Here is an 18,110-nt window from a genome sequence, read left to right as displayed (position 1 = left end):
TCTCCAGTGACTGTAACAAGGTCTAGACACAGACACCTACACGGGTGTAAAACGTCCCCTCTAAGTATCTGCCCTGACAAAAGCATCTGTTTCACTGCCCATAAGGGATAGGTGAAAACAGTGCAGCTGTTAAGGATCAGGTAATCTACCTGAACACTTTTTTTGTTCAGGAGCGTATGACTAAGTTTAGAAATATACAGGTGGACCAGTTAATAAGTGTCATTTATTCCACCCTTAGTGCCTTCTCCATCAAAATTAGATCATGGCAGATAAGTCAGACAGCCCTCTTTTGTAAAGCAACGTGTATTTCAGACAACGGAACGTCAGAGAGAGAGCCTATTAAAATTCCAATAAAATACTTTATATACCTAGAAAAACTGTTAAATTGGTGGTGACAGAAATTAGAAGTTCTGCAAGTTGTAAAAACAAATGCTTAAAGGTGTTTTCTGAAACAGTATATAAAAGACTAGAGCAATAATACCAATGGCAAGAGCAATAAGACCAACAATACCAATACTGAACTGGACTACAGGTTAATCTGAGAGTGCCGGTGTAACCCAACAATGCATGAAGTCAACAGAATTGTCAACAATGAGGTTTATGACAGCATCAGACAAGAAGTAGGTGACTGTCCTAATAAATTTCACCCTACTTAATACAGCCTATCAAAGCACACCATCTGTCACACACAAGAATAAAACTGATTATCATCATTTGGAAGAAACAAAGGAAAATGGCCATTTCACTGAAATCTACTGTGAGATGGCTGTGAACCAAACACGATGTTGCACCGGAAAACTACTGATACACCCATACAAACATAATCTACAATTCACTTGGAGTCATATATACTATTTTGGTCACTTGCATGCCAGAAAACTGATGAAAGCAATCAGACAGACTCAAAGAATGACAATAAGGAAAATGCAGAGGACAAAGAGCTTGTCTGATGAGGAATCTAGGAAACAATGGCTAGTTGGTCTGTCAAACTAAAGACTGTTAAAGATACACAATTGTTATTTATAAAGAGTAGGTAAACACACTACAGAAATTTACGAAGCTGAAAAATAACACTGCAAAATGCATAAACTGGCAAGAATATACTCAATTGGAAGTCACATAACAGTTCTACAGTCTCACTATGGAAACAGCCTTCCCCTAAGAACACGGGGGACAAAAATTTAATTTTCACATATAGCATAACCAGTTTACAGAAGAGGTTATAGGACATAGCTGTCCAGAACTGCAGGTGACTGTAACTCAGCGGTGCTTCTGTTTTTTCCCCCCAACTCTGCTAACTGTAAAGTGCAGGACGTAAGTCCCCAAATGTTTAGATGATCTTAGTTCTCGAGCTTACATATTGAATTCAAGTTTATAGCCTATGTTTTATTAAATTGCCCGATTACATTACACTATCATGCATGCACAGCCATTATCTGCAAGTCCAAAACAGTTCTGTTCAAAATATTTCAGATAGGCTTGCACTAGTGTGGATGCACTATCATAAAAGTTGTCATAACCCATTTAAAAATGTTACCCTCCTGCATTTTTCTCATTTGCTAAAACACAGTGCCCCAAAAGATGTTTCAGACCATTCTGGCCTTTATACTTACACACAAGCTACACTAACTAGATCACATATGGAATGACAAACCACCACTGAACTTCACACACAGCTTAAAGACAGTCATAAACCACAGAAAATCTACGATTTGCTTGATGATTATGTAAGATATAACTTAAGAAAAACTTTACAAAAACTATGCTAAGAGAGCAGTTTAAAGCCAGTAATAACCATAACAACTAAAAATCAAGAAATTAAGAGTCTTACTAAAAATTGTGTTCCTACCTTTTCCAGGACTTAGGTTTTGGTCTATAAACACCTTAAGCTCTCCATTGGCTTCAATTAGTCCAGCCTGTTAAAGAAAGTAACTTGTATTAGATTTACAAACACAGACAGCCTTTTATTGTTAAAGATGGAAGAAATCATACCAGGAGTCTCTGCCGCTACTGCTCACATTTTGTCACAAATCTGCCACTATGTAATGGCTTTGTTTGTGGCATAGTATTTGTCAAACTTTAAAATCTTGATTTTATAAATAACATGTTCTTAAAACACAAGCAGAAAGTCAGTTTACACTTACCTTGCTATTTTGTGTCCTAACCAAGCTCTTATAGTGAACATGCACTGTTTTAACAGATAGCTTAACACCTTTCCAATTAGAACCAATGACACCTGCAACTATACCTTTCTCTGTACAGATACTCTCTACCTACCACAGGAGTTAATAACATTATAGTAAAAACAGTAGAGGTGGCAGAGAGCTCCTTAAGGCATTTTAATCAGAGAAAAAAAAGGCATTAAGAAGAAACACCTTGAGCTGTTCAATTATTTTTTTAAAGCTCTTAAGTGAAAGAGCTATAGCATTATGTACAAGTTTGCAAAGTTACCATCATTTTTTGAGAAAGCTCACAGTAGAATTTATTTTTTAAAAAATACTATTCATTTTTGGATAGAAAACACTCTATGCAGTAATTCCTTGGTATCTACAGACTAACAGTTCTGAAAAAAAAAATGAACACAAGATACACAGACTGTTTCCATTCAGAAAGAACAGCAAGGAAGTCAACACTTGTACTTAATCATAATTCAGCATGTGGTGTTACAGGGGCTGAAAAGTCCCTAGCTGCATTTTGTGCATAGCTGGTATTTGCAAGCCACTGCCGATCTTCAACAGACAATTAAGTGGTTTGCTGTCAGTCAGCAGCAAAGCTTTTCCCTTGAAAGTCTACCTGAAGAGCCCTACTTGTGATTTGCCAGAAGTTCATCAAACCAAGCGAGCCACTAGAGGATGCTGTGGTGCTATTACTATCCAGGTGTATGACCGGAACGATTTCTTAAGAAAGACAGGGAACTTTAAAAAACGGGAAACTTTCTCTGCCCAGTGGAAGGGCGGGGGGGGGGTGGGGGGTTGGGGGTGGCAGTGGAAAGACGACCGAGCACTGGGGACAGGCTGGGAAATGAGCAGAAGACAAATTTTGCTATGGGAGGCATAAAGAGCAGTGGTCTGCAATAGCATAGGAGCGATGAGCGCCTGGTGGCACAAAGAAAACGCAAGTGAGGAGACAGTGGAACTGATGGGTAGAATGAAGAGCCTGTGGCAGTTCTGTCCTTCATTCTCCTAATCTTCCCCCCGTAAAGTAATGAAATAGCATTGTTTTAAGGAGACTCCCACAAACTACCAGTACACAAACGCTGCCTGTTCTCCATCTTGCCCACAGTACGGATTCAAAGGTCCACTTGAACAAATGACAGTTCTACTGCCCTATTCCCAAGCACCAGAGGTTTTTATAAGCCTAACTCTTCATCACACTTACTACATAATTCAGGAGGGCAACAGACTATATCAGACAAGGTATACTCATCAACGTCAAATCAGTATCATGTACAAAGATGTTCTTAGAGCTACAAAGATGTTGCCAGAGCTACAATCTGTGGCAATATGACATTCCAGAACACTGGAACCCAATGTGTTACATGAAGATGCATTTTCGGGTGTTACATTGTACTCCCATTCTACCTCAATTTCACAAGAGTGTTAAACCACACAGGAAGTGCAGTCTCATTGTCATAATTTCTTTAAACGCAGTGCTTCAGTTTCTATTCGACAGCAGAAAGAGGAGGCTTGTACTTAAGGATTCCTGCACATTTTCTTTTCTATGGAAATCAAAAAGTTATCAATGAGACTGGAAAGATATTTACTATCTTGAGTGTGTGATCAGTGGACCGTCCAAAAAATGGCTTGTTTCATCTGGAATGTCTTTCATTTTAGAAGTACATGAATTTCATAATTTTTAACTATTCAATCCATTCATCAGTTTAATACATAAAAGCAAACTTGCACCGAGTGCTAATCCAAACCCAAATATTTAAGTTGCGATAGTCAGCATATTCAAGTATTAAATGCAATTCATTATTTCAGTAATCGGAAAATTAGGCAGTTCAGTAATCAATTACTCATTGGTCCCTCCCTTTTTTTTTTAAAAATGAATGATCTCCAATGTAATAATTTCTATTAATTCATTTTATCCTTAAGTATTCAACCAGCCACATCATAGTATCAAATAATCTCATAAATTTCAAGTTTTCTTCTACATAATTAAAATATAAAGTGAAAAATATTACCCAAAACAATATGCAACAACACAATTAATCTAGCATTACAAAGGGTCAGATTAGTGCTACATGCCCTGGACCATGCTTTTGTGTGACTAAAATTACACAAGTCCTGACAACCTGGACAACATTTGTGAAACAGACTGCATTTCATCAAGAGGAGAATACTATTTGGGAAAAATCAGAGAACAGCAATCACTGAACAACAAGAAGAATCCCCTCAGGAATCATGACACTGATGAAGCGTACAGCAGTCACAGTTCTACCACCTTTCTACACCAGTGTCTTACTAAAGGTTCAGCTCTAGCAGTTACAATGGCTGGTAAATATTCAGCTAATTCAGAAGAATATGGCTAGGAAAGACTACAAGAAAACTACTTGGAAAGAATACTACCAAATCCTACAGTGAATAGCACCCCCAGATGCTACCATTCACAATAAAAACTGATTTCTAGTGAAAATTATGTTACTCCAGCCTCAGTATGCCCTTCACACTTCTGGGTACTATTCAGTTCTAAGGTTATCAAAATTTATTGCTAACTTCGAGTCTCCTCAAAGTCACAGATACAAGCTTTTGGCAAGAGAGAACTGAAAAGTAGAACTTCCATCCTATATGAAATTCTGTGTCTTTGTTCTAATAAGGAAGTACCAGGCAAAAAAAAAATAATCTCGGTGTATATTTCAAAGAAATTCCTGCTATTTTTCAAGCCAGGTTATTTTGCAGGAGACCCCAGGATTACTTCTCTGTAACCTATCTAGCATAGTGCAGCGCCGAAGAGAAAGGAGAGAAAGAAGGAAGGAAGGAGAGAAAGAAGGAAGGAAGGAGAGAAAGAAGGAAGGAAGGAGAGAAAGAAGGAAGGAAGGAGAGAGAAAGAAGGAAGGAAGGAGAGAAAGAAGAGGAAAATGGGACCATAGCTCCCATTAGGTATATCATAGTCACAGATTTACAACAAACAACAACAAAAAAAAGGAAAACCAAAAATTACACCAAAAAAACCAAGACCACATACCAGCAGGAAATACCTGATTCCTGATTTTCCACAATGGAAACCCAACCTTTTGCCAAGGAGGGTCTAGACATCAAAGAAATTTTATTTTCTGGTGGAGAAATACACATAGTTTCCAGGCCTTATCAAGCTATTTGTAACTAAGTATTTTGATTTTTATTTTTTTCACCTACTAATATCCTTTTTTTCATATTCCACTTTTTCTTCTTATCTTCTCATGATTCTCATTTTCAAGATGCATTAATTCCTTTGATGGTAACACCAGGGCTGCTTGAAATAATATCATGCTCTTAATATTCTGTTCTGAAAGCTTTGTAAGTGTGTGCAACTTCACAATTTAGAATTGCTTTCCTCTTCGGAGAGACATGCTGGCTACGTATACTTCCCAATGGCTACATAAAGAAACTCCTAGTATCCTAAACTGGCAACAAATACAGACACACTCCTTATCCTTTTCATATTTCAACAAAATCAACAATGATTTTAAAAAATAGCTTTTGACACTCAACATAGCATCTGAACTGTGATAACTGAAGATGTCCTTTCCACAGATCAGAGGAAGAAGGTTAAAGACTATTGGACAAATTAGTAAATCTGGCAATTTTAACTGCAGAAGCTGTGCTGGTGTGGAGACCCCAACCAGAGGCTTTGTCTCATCACATCATTCGTAACTCTTAAGGAAAAGAAATCAACCGACGGGCTAAACATATCAAAAATTTAACTGAAGTTAGCTTTGGCCTGCTATGAGATCATCAGCAGTCATAAGAACTGGGAAGTCTATTTTTGTTTTGTTTACAAGTAAAAGCTGAAAAGCACTACAAGTGCCCTCTGCCTGAAAGGCAGTAAATTGGGAAATATCTTTTTGTCGGGACTAAAGTAAATCTGAAACAAAATCTGCTAAAAACACAGAGAATTTCACTTATTAAAAAAATCCCTTAGTGCAGACTATCACAGAGTCATTTCATATGTTACCAACAAGCTAATATTTGTGGTCTCTGAAGTTATGCACTAGAAACTCAACATGCTTACAACAAAAGTATCATTTCTTACACAGCTTTCCAGATTTGCAACTCAATTTCTTAATAAAAATTAGCATAAAAATATTCACTAAGCCTTTAAACTAAACAGGAAAGATTCAAGCTGAATCTGGACTGAAGGACAAGGCACCTATAAAAGCACGATCCAGAAGTTTAACTAAAACGAGACTGAACAAGTACACGTGCTGTCTATCAGGCTTAACAGGAGAGTAATGTCCCCCCAACACTCTGAGATAAGTAAATATGGGCAACAACAGAAGGCTGCTTTTGTGCCACAGAAGTATCTCTTCTATCTTGCTTCTAGGTAATGAGTCCATTTTAAGTATACTCCCTCAAAAAGAGCTGAAAGAAGAGCAAGAAGGGTAGAGATAAATGGAAACAGAGCTATTTGCCAAAAGGTATTTCTCAGAATATAAATTTTCCAGTTGCTAACAGCAGATTAAGCCCCCTAGATTGAAGCACGGGACTGGGTTTGACAACAAGAGAAGTGGATGCCAAATAGATAACATTGGTTAAAGAACGGGAGTGAGAACGCGACAGACAGAAAAACAAGCAAACGGGGATTTGGGGACTGCCTGGTAAAGAGACAGAAAGTGAGCTAGAAAATCAGATGGAAGATGGCAGATTAAGAGTTGAGGTAGAGAAACTGGGAGTCACTGAAAAAGTACAGTCAACAGAACTGATGAGAACCTAAAAGAGAGCTTTAACAGGACAAGAAGATCAGACCCTGTGAGGGGAAGAAAATGGGAAATGGGACAAACACAATCTGTTCTAAACTACGACTGAAAGGGTAAACAAGCTGGGACTCAGACTGAGAAGTTCAAAATAAATCAGGTAAGAAGTAGTAAAGATTGAACCAGAAAATGGAGAAATTGGGAAGGAAGCATATTCCCGTTAGAGTGCATTTACTCCCAGAGCTTGTCAAAGGCATCAGGAGGATGCCTCTGCTGTCTACAGGCATTTGCAAAGCCTACTAGCAAACAACATACATCTTGTGCAAACTACACCTAACTTAAGCCAGAAAGAATGCCAATCCCCAGCCACTTTATTGCTTAAGAGCAGATAATAAGAACGTAAGGACATGGACCTGTTGGAGCAAGTCAAAAGGAGGACCACAAAGATGATCAGAGGGCTGGAGCACCTCTCCTGTGAAGACAGGCTGAGAGACTTGGGGTTGTTCAGCCTGGAGAAGAGAAGGCTCCAGGGAGACGTTATAGCAGCCTTCCAGTACTTAAAAGGGGCCTACAAAAAAGCTGGGGAGGGACTCTTTATCAGGGGGTGTAGCGATAGGATGAGGGTTAATGGCTTCAAACTACAAGAGGACAGATTTGGACTGGATATTGGGAAGAAATTTTTTACTGTGCGGGTGGTGAGACACTGGACCAAGACGTCCAAAGAGAAGCTGTGGCTGCCCCATCCCTGGAAGTGTTCAAGGCCAGGCTGGATGCGGCTTTGAGCAGCCTGGTCTAGGGGGAGGTGTCCCTGCCCAGGGGAGGGGGTTGGAACTAGATGGCCTTTAGGGTCCCTTCCAACTCTAATTGTTCTGTGATTTTGTGATAAATGTGAAGGCCCTATGCCATGCAATTTTACTGTGTGCCGCTTCACTGACTATGTAGGGTTGTTGGTTTTTTTTGTTTGCCGTATTTTAATATCAGGAAGCAACAAACACACAGAATGGAAAACTAGCAAAGCTACAAAGTAGAGAAAAGTTTATAATCACAAATAATGCTGCTTAAACAACCTTAATTCTTCTTTCACCCCTATCCATACACAAATGTCATTTGTAACAAGATGATAATACATTATTTTTCCCATTGGATTCATCTCATTCAGGGACCAGAGCAAACATGCTCTGGGAATGAATCATCATGTAAATGCAGGTGACTATTTTTACGGGACACCCAATTCATTTTTTGCAGAAATTAAAAGGCAATTAAGATATGAAGTAGAGAATTACAGGAAAGGAAAGCTAGTTCTTAAATTTAAAACATTTGTATTTCATTTTGCAAATGAAGTCAGTGAGAACTATTCCTTACTGTATAAAGTAATATAACAGAGCTTTTAAAGTCAGGCTATAGGAGTCTGATGCTGCAAAATTCTCAGACGTATTATTTTACTGTGTCTCAGTAGCCACCTTCTAAAACAGAGACCATACCACATCCTCAGTTCATGGCAGCATTTTTGAGATTAATATGTTTGTCAACCACTCAGCAATGAGCTATACCATAGAAATGAGCTTTCCAAAAAGTAAATTGAATTATTAGCACCTTAACTAGCAAGGAATAGTCAAAGCACTAGATATGAAAGATCTGGATCACACAGATAAAAACTAAATACAGGTTTGTAGCTCAGTTAAGCATTGTCAATCTTTGGTCTGAATATAGGCTCCACTGATACTGCACATACGTTGGACACTGAGTATATACAGAATGACACCCAAGGTCCTTATTGCTGAATATGTCAAGACCATTAGCTTTCTTGGCTGTTTCTTCTAAAAAGAGCAACACATCTAGAACTCAGCAAAAATTAAATTATAGAATCATAGATGAAGAATTCATTTTGAAGGTGAATCAAACAGTGGTCCAGTCTAAGCAGCCACACAGATCAAAAATACCACAAGAGTTAAAATCATTACAATGGGTTGTTTCTCACCATAATTCAATTGCCCAAGTGATACAATCCTTGCAAAATTCAAAGCTGATGCCCCCAAAACTAACTGGGGGCTCTAAAAATGAAGCAAAACTGAATACGACATCCCTAAGGTGAACAGGACTGAAGCACTGGTTTGCCACTTCTACCACACAAACTAATCAGAAAATACAACCATTGTTTGTGTCCTCCTGGACTAAATATTCATATGCAGAGGTACCAGCAAAGGTACCACAACTAGCTCCTGGTGCCATTCTAGATTCGACCTAAGCAGACTTCTGTTTTTCCAGGCAAACCAGATCTTCAGAGCAGTTTGTTCAACAGCATCTGAACCACAGCAAAAAACAACAAGTAATGTTAAACAGGACTCATTCCAAAACCATTTGCCTCACCAAACTCACTATCAGTGTATTGTAAGGCTACAGGAGCCCACAACATAATTTTCAAAGCAAGTTTGTGTAATATATGCGACACTTAGTGAATGCAATGTAATGTAACAGAAGACAAGTAGCCAGCAGCAGGTTTGCAGATATGGACCACTGTCAACCTTTAAAATCAAGTTGTCTGCTATCTGCCCGAGAACCACATCAACACAGAGAAAGTTTAGCAAAGATTGGCCCATTTTTCCTCCCACTTCTAGTTAGCCACAATAAATCTCCATTAAGTGATATCCAGGCAAGCAAATAAAAACACTAAAACAAGTGATCCCTAGTGTAACTTTTTGAAAGCTGCTTTTTTGTTTAGCGCGTTGTCAGCGCACTGCTTTTACTCAGCAATACTACAAATATATATCTATATAAAGCCACTACCATTAAGGGACACATACAATTAATGAAGATGTGAAACACTTGAAGACTACAGGAAAATGCTTTATTTACACAAATAAACTGGCGACCTGACAGGCAACTTCTGAGTCGCTACTTTCTGCTTTATAAATACAAACCAAAAAAAAAAAAAAAGGAAACTCTTATTGTGTATTTGCCACGTAAAAAGGAGTTTAAAGATCATTTTCCTTCTGCCTTCTAAAGAGCATATTTAAAAAAAAATGTTAACAACACTTGAAATCCCAGACTGAGATGCCTTTTTACAAGACCTGATTTCATAACATTATTTGATCTTCCATTTGCAAACTTCTGAACACGTTAGAACTCAATAAAGGCAAACAGAAATAGATCAAACTACTGAGAAGTCACTGAACTAAAATGATATGAAAAAAGGTGCATGAACCACTTGAGATCCACTAAAGACTTAACTTCTCTACTCTACCTTACTGAAATTCCCAGTACATAACGAAAAATAAACATAAAAGGAGAAACACGTGTTGATATTTGAAGAAAAGTCTGAAAAATGTTTTGAAGATTTTTCAATACTTTCCAGACATTGAAAGTGCATCACGTAAAAAAAGATACAAAATATACGTTTTTCCTACCTCCATTAGGCTCTTTTTTTTTAATCCAACCCAAATGTAACCTTTTCAGACCACAAAGACTTGCTCAAGACTGATGCAGAAGCACCACATGAAAGCCATTAAAAAGTACAACTTTTGTACTGTTCCGGCAAAATTACTATGCAGAAACACTGATCTACTTCTTTCCCCAAATCTAGCAGACCTATGGACCTATCCAGTAAAGTTGCTGTACAAAAATAGTTTGCTCTGTGGGTTTTTCTGAAGTATTCTTTGAGCAAAATATTAGGTAATACTGTGAAATAAATTCATTGGATTAAACTACATACCTGAATGTATTCTGAATACTCAAACAAAATAAACCATCAGCCTTAATCCCTACACCTCTAGATCTCTTAAACAGTAATGTTGGATCAGGTGTTGAACTTTGTACAGACAGAACTTCTTACATGGTGTCCTCAGATTTACACATGTGCACAAGGCTTCCTTTGCAAAGTTAGATACACGGGCCATAGCTGCTACTCAATGAGATTAATAAAAGCACCATAAAATACTAAAGAGATACAAGTAAGTTTTATGCAAACTGGAGATCAACAGAAAAATCCCTCAAAGTAATTCAAGCAGTGGTTCTAAAGCCAATGCCACTGCTAGCAACCTATGAAACGGTAAAATGCACCACCTTTCCAGGCAAACAGCTCCCAAGAAAGATATTTCAGTCTGTGAGAAATTCTGAAGGCTAACAGTGGTGTTTATGAAACACCACATTAGTTTTCAACCATGTGTTCTTCTTGACCAACTATTATTTTTTTAATGACTGGAAACAGTCCATGCAATAATGGTGGAACGGTCAACAAAAAACAGTCAAACTGAAACGATCATAAGCAACTGCTACTATACACAGTATTTCATGTATTTCAATACATGTAATCTCTGAGATCAGAAGGAATCTTACTCATTCCTTTTGTCTAGCCCCCTTCTCCTCAGTACTCGCTGTAACTCCATGCACTGGACTATCGCCTCTAATAGACACAGTTCCTGCAAATGACTCCTGCTACTTCTATTTAACAGTGGGTCTTAAAGAAAAGAGCCACAAGCTTCTCTGTCTTCATGGCTGCTTGAGAAGCCTCAGCAGTTCATTTGCAACAGAAGTGAGAAGAGAACCAGGGTCATATCACAAGTTGGATCTTCAGCTACACTATAGAAACTGTTAATTTAGTGGTGGAAGGTATGTTAACCATTAATAGTAAAAAGTATGTATCAAGTTAATTTACAGGTAATTCCAATATATAACTGAATTAAAAGTGGCCAGCAGCTAGTCCTCAGTCTTCTACTGGGAGTTGGAAGACAAAAAATTAAGCTGCCAAATTTACTTTCTTGCTACAGTAATTTCTGGTCCTTCTTTCAATGCCATTATCCTGCCTAGTTTTAAGCATGCTAAGGACAGACAGGGAACTCTGCTCCCCACCAAACTGTTAATCCCACGAATTCAGTGAGCAGCACAAGTGATCCGAGGACCTTGGTGCATACAGTTGCCTCCTCCAGTTCCTGTCTGGAAGGTGCCACATTTGTAAGCAGTGAAAGAGTTTACAGTAGACTCAGCAAAGTCTTAAGAGAATGACACTGATTAACCAGAAAGAGGAATACTGGCTAAGCTGGAGTTTCTGGAGATTCTCTGCATGCAACAACTATCTCCATCTCAGACCAAGAAACTTCCCATATGGTGCAAGCATACATGTCAAACTGTACCCAACCCTACTGACCTCAATTTGTCATTCAGCCTCTGACAAACAACAGAATGCTCCTACTCCCAAGGTACTCAAGTCCCTGAGATACTGCAATTGGTGTTCTCTCGTCCACATGTGATTTTTCCCATTGTTCCTTTAAATTACAGAAAGAGTGAAGTCTTTCTAGTAACTAAGATCTTCCAAATTGCACGTGATCTTCTATGGCCAATCTGGACGATATTTTAGAACTGCTTCTCACCTCTACACTGTGCTCAATTACATAAAATCAAAAATGGCTATGCTCATTACTATTACCAGATCATACGGAAAAATGAGTTTGCTCCTTTCTTCCCCTTTATATTTATGGCATTCCAGATCCCATACCCTTATGTAAGTTTTCAAAAAGATAAGCTGATATACCCACAGATACTTTGGCCTTCACAAGCTAGTATTTCTCTTTTTCCATTATTATTTTTCAGCTTATCCAGCTATAACATTACTTGTGATTATGCTCTTAAGCTCCACCTGCAGGCTCTTAATTAAGGTGCTACATATGAACGTATCTTTTTCTTTTCCCCCTCAAAGCTTCCTGACCACTGCCAAGGAAATTAAAGTATTTTGTAAAAAAAAAAATCAATGCTTTGTTGCTTATTTTCTCTTTATTGTACACTCCGGAAAGCATTAGAGGGATACATTTTTAAAGCAGTATTTAACAGAACTTGAGTCAAAGTATTATTTAACTAGTCTTGGGTCAAGTTAACTCCTAAGCATTATCTTACCAGCTTACCTGATCAGTACTTTTGTAATTACTTGATTTGATCCTTTTGGATCCTACAAAATTTGATCCTTTATAAGAACATTTAATTTGGTTTGCCAGTATTCTGCATCATGCTCCCCGTTTGTTCAATTATCCAGTAAAGTCTCAGTTTGCTAACTATTACAAGTATTTGACTTTTCAAAAAGGCCTTTTCAAATCATATTTTTTATACAGAGGTATCAGAAGAAGAGCTGGAAGTGAGCAACAAAAGGAAAAGTGCTCTCCTGCGGCAGGTGGGAGGAGGGGTTAAGTAGGAGCATGTTATCTGTGGCGCCCGGGCTCCACACCTTCCTCTTCTGCAGGGCTGCCAGCTTCACCCTCACCAGAGCAAGCACAGGCCTCAGCAGCACAAGGTAAGAGCAGGACACGCACACAGCCTGCAGCACACCAAAGCACGCTTGGCCACATAAACGCCACTTGAAGCCCAGACTTGGCATTGTAGCAGCGCAGCCCTTACCACAGTTTAGCCACCTCAGCTGTGATGAGAAAAAGGGAAGGAAGGGGTGGGGGCATTCATCAACTATGCCATCTTCTTCACCACTACATCTCACAGGCAGTTAGTGCACTTGATAGGTGACATTGCAGAATCACAGGCCATTAATCACAGCAATACATGTCAAAATGTTTAAATTTAGAGCAATGCGTGTCTTCATAGACTCAGTGCCCAGAAATTTAGTGATACTGTCTCTATCGGATTGATTCTATTATTTTGCTAGGAAAAGAACTCGTATTTTGGATAAAAAACATGGGAGTCATTCTCTTCCCTTCTGAAAATCAAAAAAGCATTGTACCAATTAGCACCTCTATTTTCTAGCATTAAATCAAGCCTAACAAGGCCCATAATCAGACCTGGAAATTTAAAATCTCCCAGCATTCACTACACATTTTAGACATCATGTAATGGTGGGTATGTAATAGTCTGCAAAAAGGTAAGCAGTTCACCTTTCTTCCCTGAGGCAGGATTAAGCATATGTAGAGGTTTTTAAGAACAGGTTAGACAATCCTTCAATTAAGATTTCATACCCTTTCTAGCTACCTTGTTCCGGTGCTCAAGTACACTTAAAATTCTACCTAAAGCCTGACCTAGATTTTCACTTTTACAAGTTCATCTTATTAATTCTTGTAATAAAGACACTGAAAACAATTTATTTTCCTATTTGTAGCATCTTCTTCCGTTTCTGAAGTTTATTACCATATATGTTATTCCTCCCTTAACTACTCTTTTCTAGAATAAGCTAGATCTTTCAAAAATGAGGTTCGTTCTTAAATGTTTTATTCTCATTCTGTTCCCCTAGATCTTCTAGGATATTCATCTGTATTTGCAGGTGCTAGCATTTCACTTAGTTGATCTCTCTCCCAAAGCTAATATTAAACAAATGTACTTTGGTATCTCAACTACTTTGAATTGTTTCAATTTCATCTCCTAGTCTAACATTCTGCTTTCATTTTCTTCCCGCTTATACGCCTTTCATTCCCTGAACTCTGCTATCTGTAACGTACTTGGCCACCCTTATCTCTTCCAGGCAAACTTTGAGTGACTATGTATTTCTGGTTGCTTCTCGGTACATTAAACTGTTTTTCAGTTGCTTCTGAACTATTAAAATTCTCTACAAGATTAATTTGTTAAACCAATCATTATTTCATGGAAATTCTTGCTATTTGAAAGCCACAACAGTCCACATTAGATTGCAACCCGCTATTTAAGAATTTCAACTGTGTCACTTTTCCTTAGCTTGTATGCTGCCGTTTTTGGGGGGCTTTTTAAAGGAGAGATACTTTCTAATTTGAATACAGAGTAGTGTCTTATTTTCAACAAGGGAACGTGAAAGCCCAATTATATTAGGTATGAACAATGAATTACATCTTAAATGCAGAACCTGTTTCAATTTCGTTTAAAAGTGCTGGAATTGGTAAGGAGCAAACATGATTCAAGAGGCAGGCCACAGAATCAAAGCCACTAACCTGAACATCAACGGTAACAGAAGTCTATGATGAAAGTCCCCAAAGCCTGTTTTTATAGACACTAAATAGGATCTTCTGGTAGACAGAGACAAAACAATGAACAAATATGGAGACTGAACCATCTTCACTCCCTTGAATATATGATGCCTCCTTGAACACAAGAAAGGCAATGCTAGTTGACAGCAGTAGTCAATGACAACCCTGCCACCTGAACAGTATTTGCTGGGGTTTTTTAAATCCAATTCAAACCCAAGCTGTTTTACTGTTCACTGTGAATACACATAATGCCAATGCCCCAAGTGTTTTTATGAGCATCGTGAATTCTTAAAATTTATTACTCTGAAAAAATGGCTGCAGATCTGAAGCTGTTCTATGCTATTACATCCACAGGAAAAATATAGCCTAGGCTTGAGGTACAATGTAGATAAAGTAAGTTTCATATTATTATTTAATATTAATGCTAGCTATTATAAAGCATGACCTGGTTTGCTTTTGTTAATAAAAGCAGAAATACTCTATGAGCTATGCTTCCCCATGTGATGTGCTACAAATATACTTACATCTTTTGCCATGTTACCAAAAACTAGAAATCAGTCCTCTTAAAATCTCGACGGCTGCAGGGCACAGAGACAATGATGCTATTTTCTAGAAAGCAAGTAAAGACAACGTTAGCTATAAAAATGAAAGGAGGGAAAGTTTTTACCATTGAAATTACTGAATACCACCAAATGCAATTTACTTTTTTTTTTTAAAAAAAAAAGGTATTTAAGAGGAAAAAAGTTTTCTGTCATCACCAATTCATGCCCTAAGCCCCCCCACCCCAGGCTCCCGTGTGGGAAATGCTCCCTTTTCGGAGGGCGGGGGGTGTGAGCCCTCGCCTGGCTGGAGCGCCCTTCCCCCGGCACGTACCCGATCCCAGCGGGGCAGCCGGCAGCCCACGCTGGGCCGGTCCCTGTCCAGCTGCGCCCCTTGCAACACCGCAGAGCAGGGCGCGGGGGGGAAGAGATCACTCCCTCGGCCTCCTCCTCCTCCTCCCCACCCCCATTTCCAGCAGCAGGCACAAGTAGGCCTCAGGGGCCAGCTACCCCCCCGGGGCCTTGCAACCCCCCTCTCCTCCTCCTCCTCCTCGCAGGCGGACGGGCCGCAGCAGAGCCTGTCAGTCGCCACCGCGCCCCGGGCACCCAGCGCCCGCCTTCCCCCCCCCCGACTCCGCGCCCCCCGACCAGGGCCTCACCGCCCGGGCGAAGCCCTAAGCCCCCGCGCCGCCTCCCCTCCTCGCCAGCAAGGGGCCGCGCTAATCGCCTCAGAGGCGGCGGGGGCACGAGGAAGGGGGGGGAGAACGCGCCAGGCGGCACCGATGGCGGCGGCGGGAGGAGGAGGTTGCGGCCACGGCGGCGGGCGTGGGGGGGTGTCCACCCCGTCCCCAGCCTCCTCGCCCCGCCGGCGGCAGCACCCCACCGCGCACCCCCCCCCCCGCCAGTCCCCCCTCCTCCCTAATCCCATCCCCCCCCACCCCGCTCCCCATCCTCCTCCCGCCGCAGGGCCGGCCTGGGCTGCCCGCACCTGAGCGGCCGAAGGCAGAGAGAGCCGGCTCCATCCCCCGCCGCCGCCCCCAGACAGGGACCCGGAGCGCGGAGCGGGAGCACCCCCCGCACCACCGCCGCCGCGCTGCTGCGGAGGCGCCCGACTGCACATGTGCGGCGGCGCGCGCGGGCCGGGCGAGCCCGGCGGGAGGGGGGGGGGGCAGAGGGGGAGGAGGCGGTCGGGGCGCGGAGGCGGGGGGGGGGAAGGCGGCGGGAGACCAACGGCCCCAACGGCAGCTCGGGCGGGGGCCGGCAGGCACCGCCCCGCGATCCGGTGCGGGGAGGGGGAAGGAGAGGGAAAAGGGGGTGGGGGGTGTCTCGGCCGGCGGGCTGTCACTTCCCAGCCCGCCTCTGCCCCCGCCGGGTCGCCAGACTGGCGGGATCCCGGCCCGCCTCGCCTCGCCGGCGGCCCCGCACACCTGCCCGCCGCCGCCCCGGCCGCTGAGGGGCTGCCCGCGGAGGGGGGGGCCAGGCCATGAGGGGACGGCGGGCGGGCGCGAGCGCAGCCGCCCCTCCCCGGGCCCCGCGCGCGCGCGACCCTGCCGCTCTTTTTTTATTATTTATTCTATTTATATTTTTTTTTTCCTCTTTCTTCCCACCACCCCCGTCATGGACATGGGGGAGGCGGGGGGGGGGGGGACACGACACGACACCAAACAAAAAAAAAAAAAAAAAAATTGAAACTTACACTTTTGTGCGTCCCACCGGCGTGACGCTGCGCGCTGACGTCACGGGGGTGTAGCGTGCCTTGCACGGGCACACGCGGGGCGGCTATAGCCAACCGCCCGCCGCTCGAGAGCGGGCGGTCGGGCCGCAGGGCGCATGCGCGGGATTTTCGCGCCTTCCCTGACTCCCCGCCCCGCCGGCGCGGGCGGCCGGCGCGCGCGGGAAGCATCGGCGCGAGAGCGCCCGGCGGCCCCGGTCGCCCTTGGGCACGTGGTCGCCGCCGTCCGCGCGCCGCGCCGTTGCCGTGAGGGAGCGGGAAGGCACCGGGCTCCCCCGCGTCCTTATCGCTGCGGGACACGGCCCGCGCCTCGGGCGCGACGCCGCGGGGAGGGACGGGACGGGGAGGGAGGGCGCCGCGTCACGGCCGAGGGGGGAACCTGGGCCGCGGCCCTCGGCGTTGAGCGGGTTTCTGGTGGCGCGGGAGGCGGCGGGGCGGCGAGTTGCCACAACATCCTGCCCGTGCTTTCTTCATCGCGTCTTGTCCGGCCGTTGCTTGAGCAAGGTGGCTTAGGGTGAGCCGTGCTAAAATTAGGGGTTTATGGTAATCCAGGTGGATGTTTTCCATTGGGTGGCTGCTGCGCTCTCAAGCTCAAATTAGGCCCGACCTACACCCCAAGAAAATGGAGCCCTGGTGGCTTCTGCCACTTCTGGTCTGTGGGAGCTGCGCCTGCCCCACGCGCTCACTTGTGTGCTGCTATCGACGTGGGGTACATTAGCAGGGGCTGTGTGATGTAACTCTACAAGCATGATGTAATTCTTGGTGAAGAGCTTTCAGGGTGTGCAGCGGGGGGCTGTGAAGGCGTAGCTGTAACGGTGAAAACAGCAGCAAAGTCAACGCTTTACACCTCAGAAGCCACGTTTCTTGTAGGAGTGGATACAAGCCTAGCTGATGAAGCGGGGGGAGCTGCAGCCACATCTTGCGGTAGCAAGCCCGCATGGTGCAAGGCGGTTGATGATATGAGGAAGAGGGGAGCAGGAAGGCAACAGCTGGTCCTTCCTCTAAAACCATGCTGCTTCCTGATT

General features: G+C 42.6%; 1 protein-coding gene across 3 annotated transcripts in view; it reads right to left on the bottom strand.

The window, feature by feature from the left end:
• TFDP1 (transcription factor Dp-1) overlaps positions 1-17,175 on the bottom strand; it is a 54,998-nt gene extending 37,823 nt beyond the window's left edge. For 2 of the 3 annotated variants that reach the window (XM_054208171.1, XM_054208193.1), the window contains exons 1-3: positions 16,342-16,490; positions 15,339-15,423; positions 1,850-1,916 (exon numbers count right to left, since the gene is read on the bottom strand). In XM_054208171.1, the coding sequence (XP_054064146.1) occupies positions 1,850-1,916; positions 15,339-15,350 (79 nt within the window). In that variant the 5' untranslated portion in view covers positions 15,351-15,423; positions 16,342-16,490. Of the gene's footprint in view, positions 1-1,849; positions 1,917-15,338; positions 15,424-16,341; positions 16,491-17,049 lie in introns of those variants that run through there. The other variant, XM_054208182.1, reaches the window with a different exon arrangement.
• Between the last annotated feature and the right edge of the window lie 935 nt (positions 17,176-18,110).

Source organism: Rissa tridactyla, chromosome 1 (genome assembly GCF_028500815.1).
Source record: "Rissa tridactyla isolate bRisTri1 chromosome 1, bRisTri1.patW.cur.20221130, whole genome shotgun sequence".
NCBI classification, from domain to species: domain Eukaryota; kingdom Metazoa; phylum Chordata; class Aves; order Charadriiformes; family Laridae; genus Rissa; species Rissa tridactyla.
This window is presented reverse-complemented; position numbering and strand designations above follow the sequence as displayed.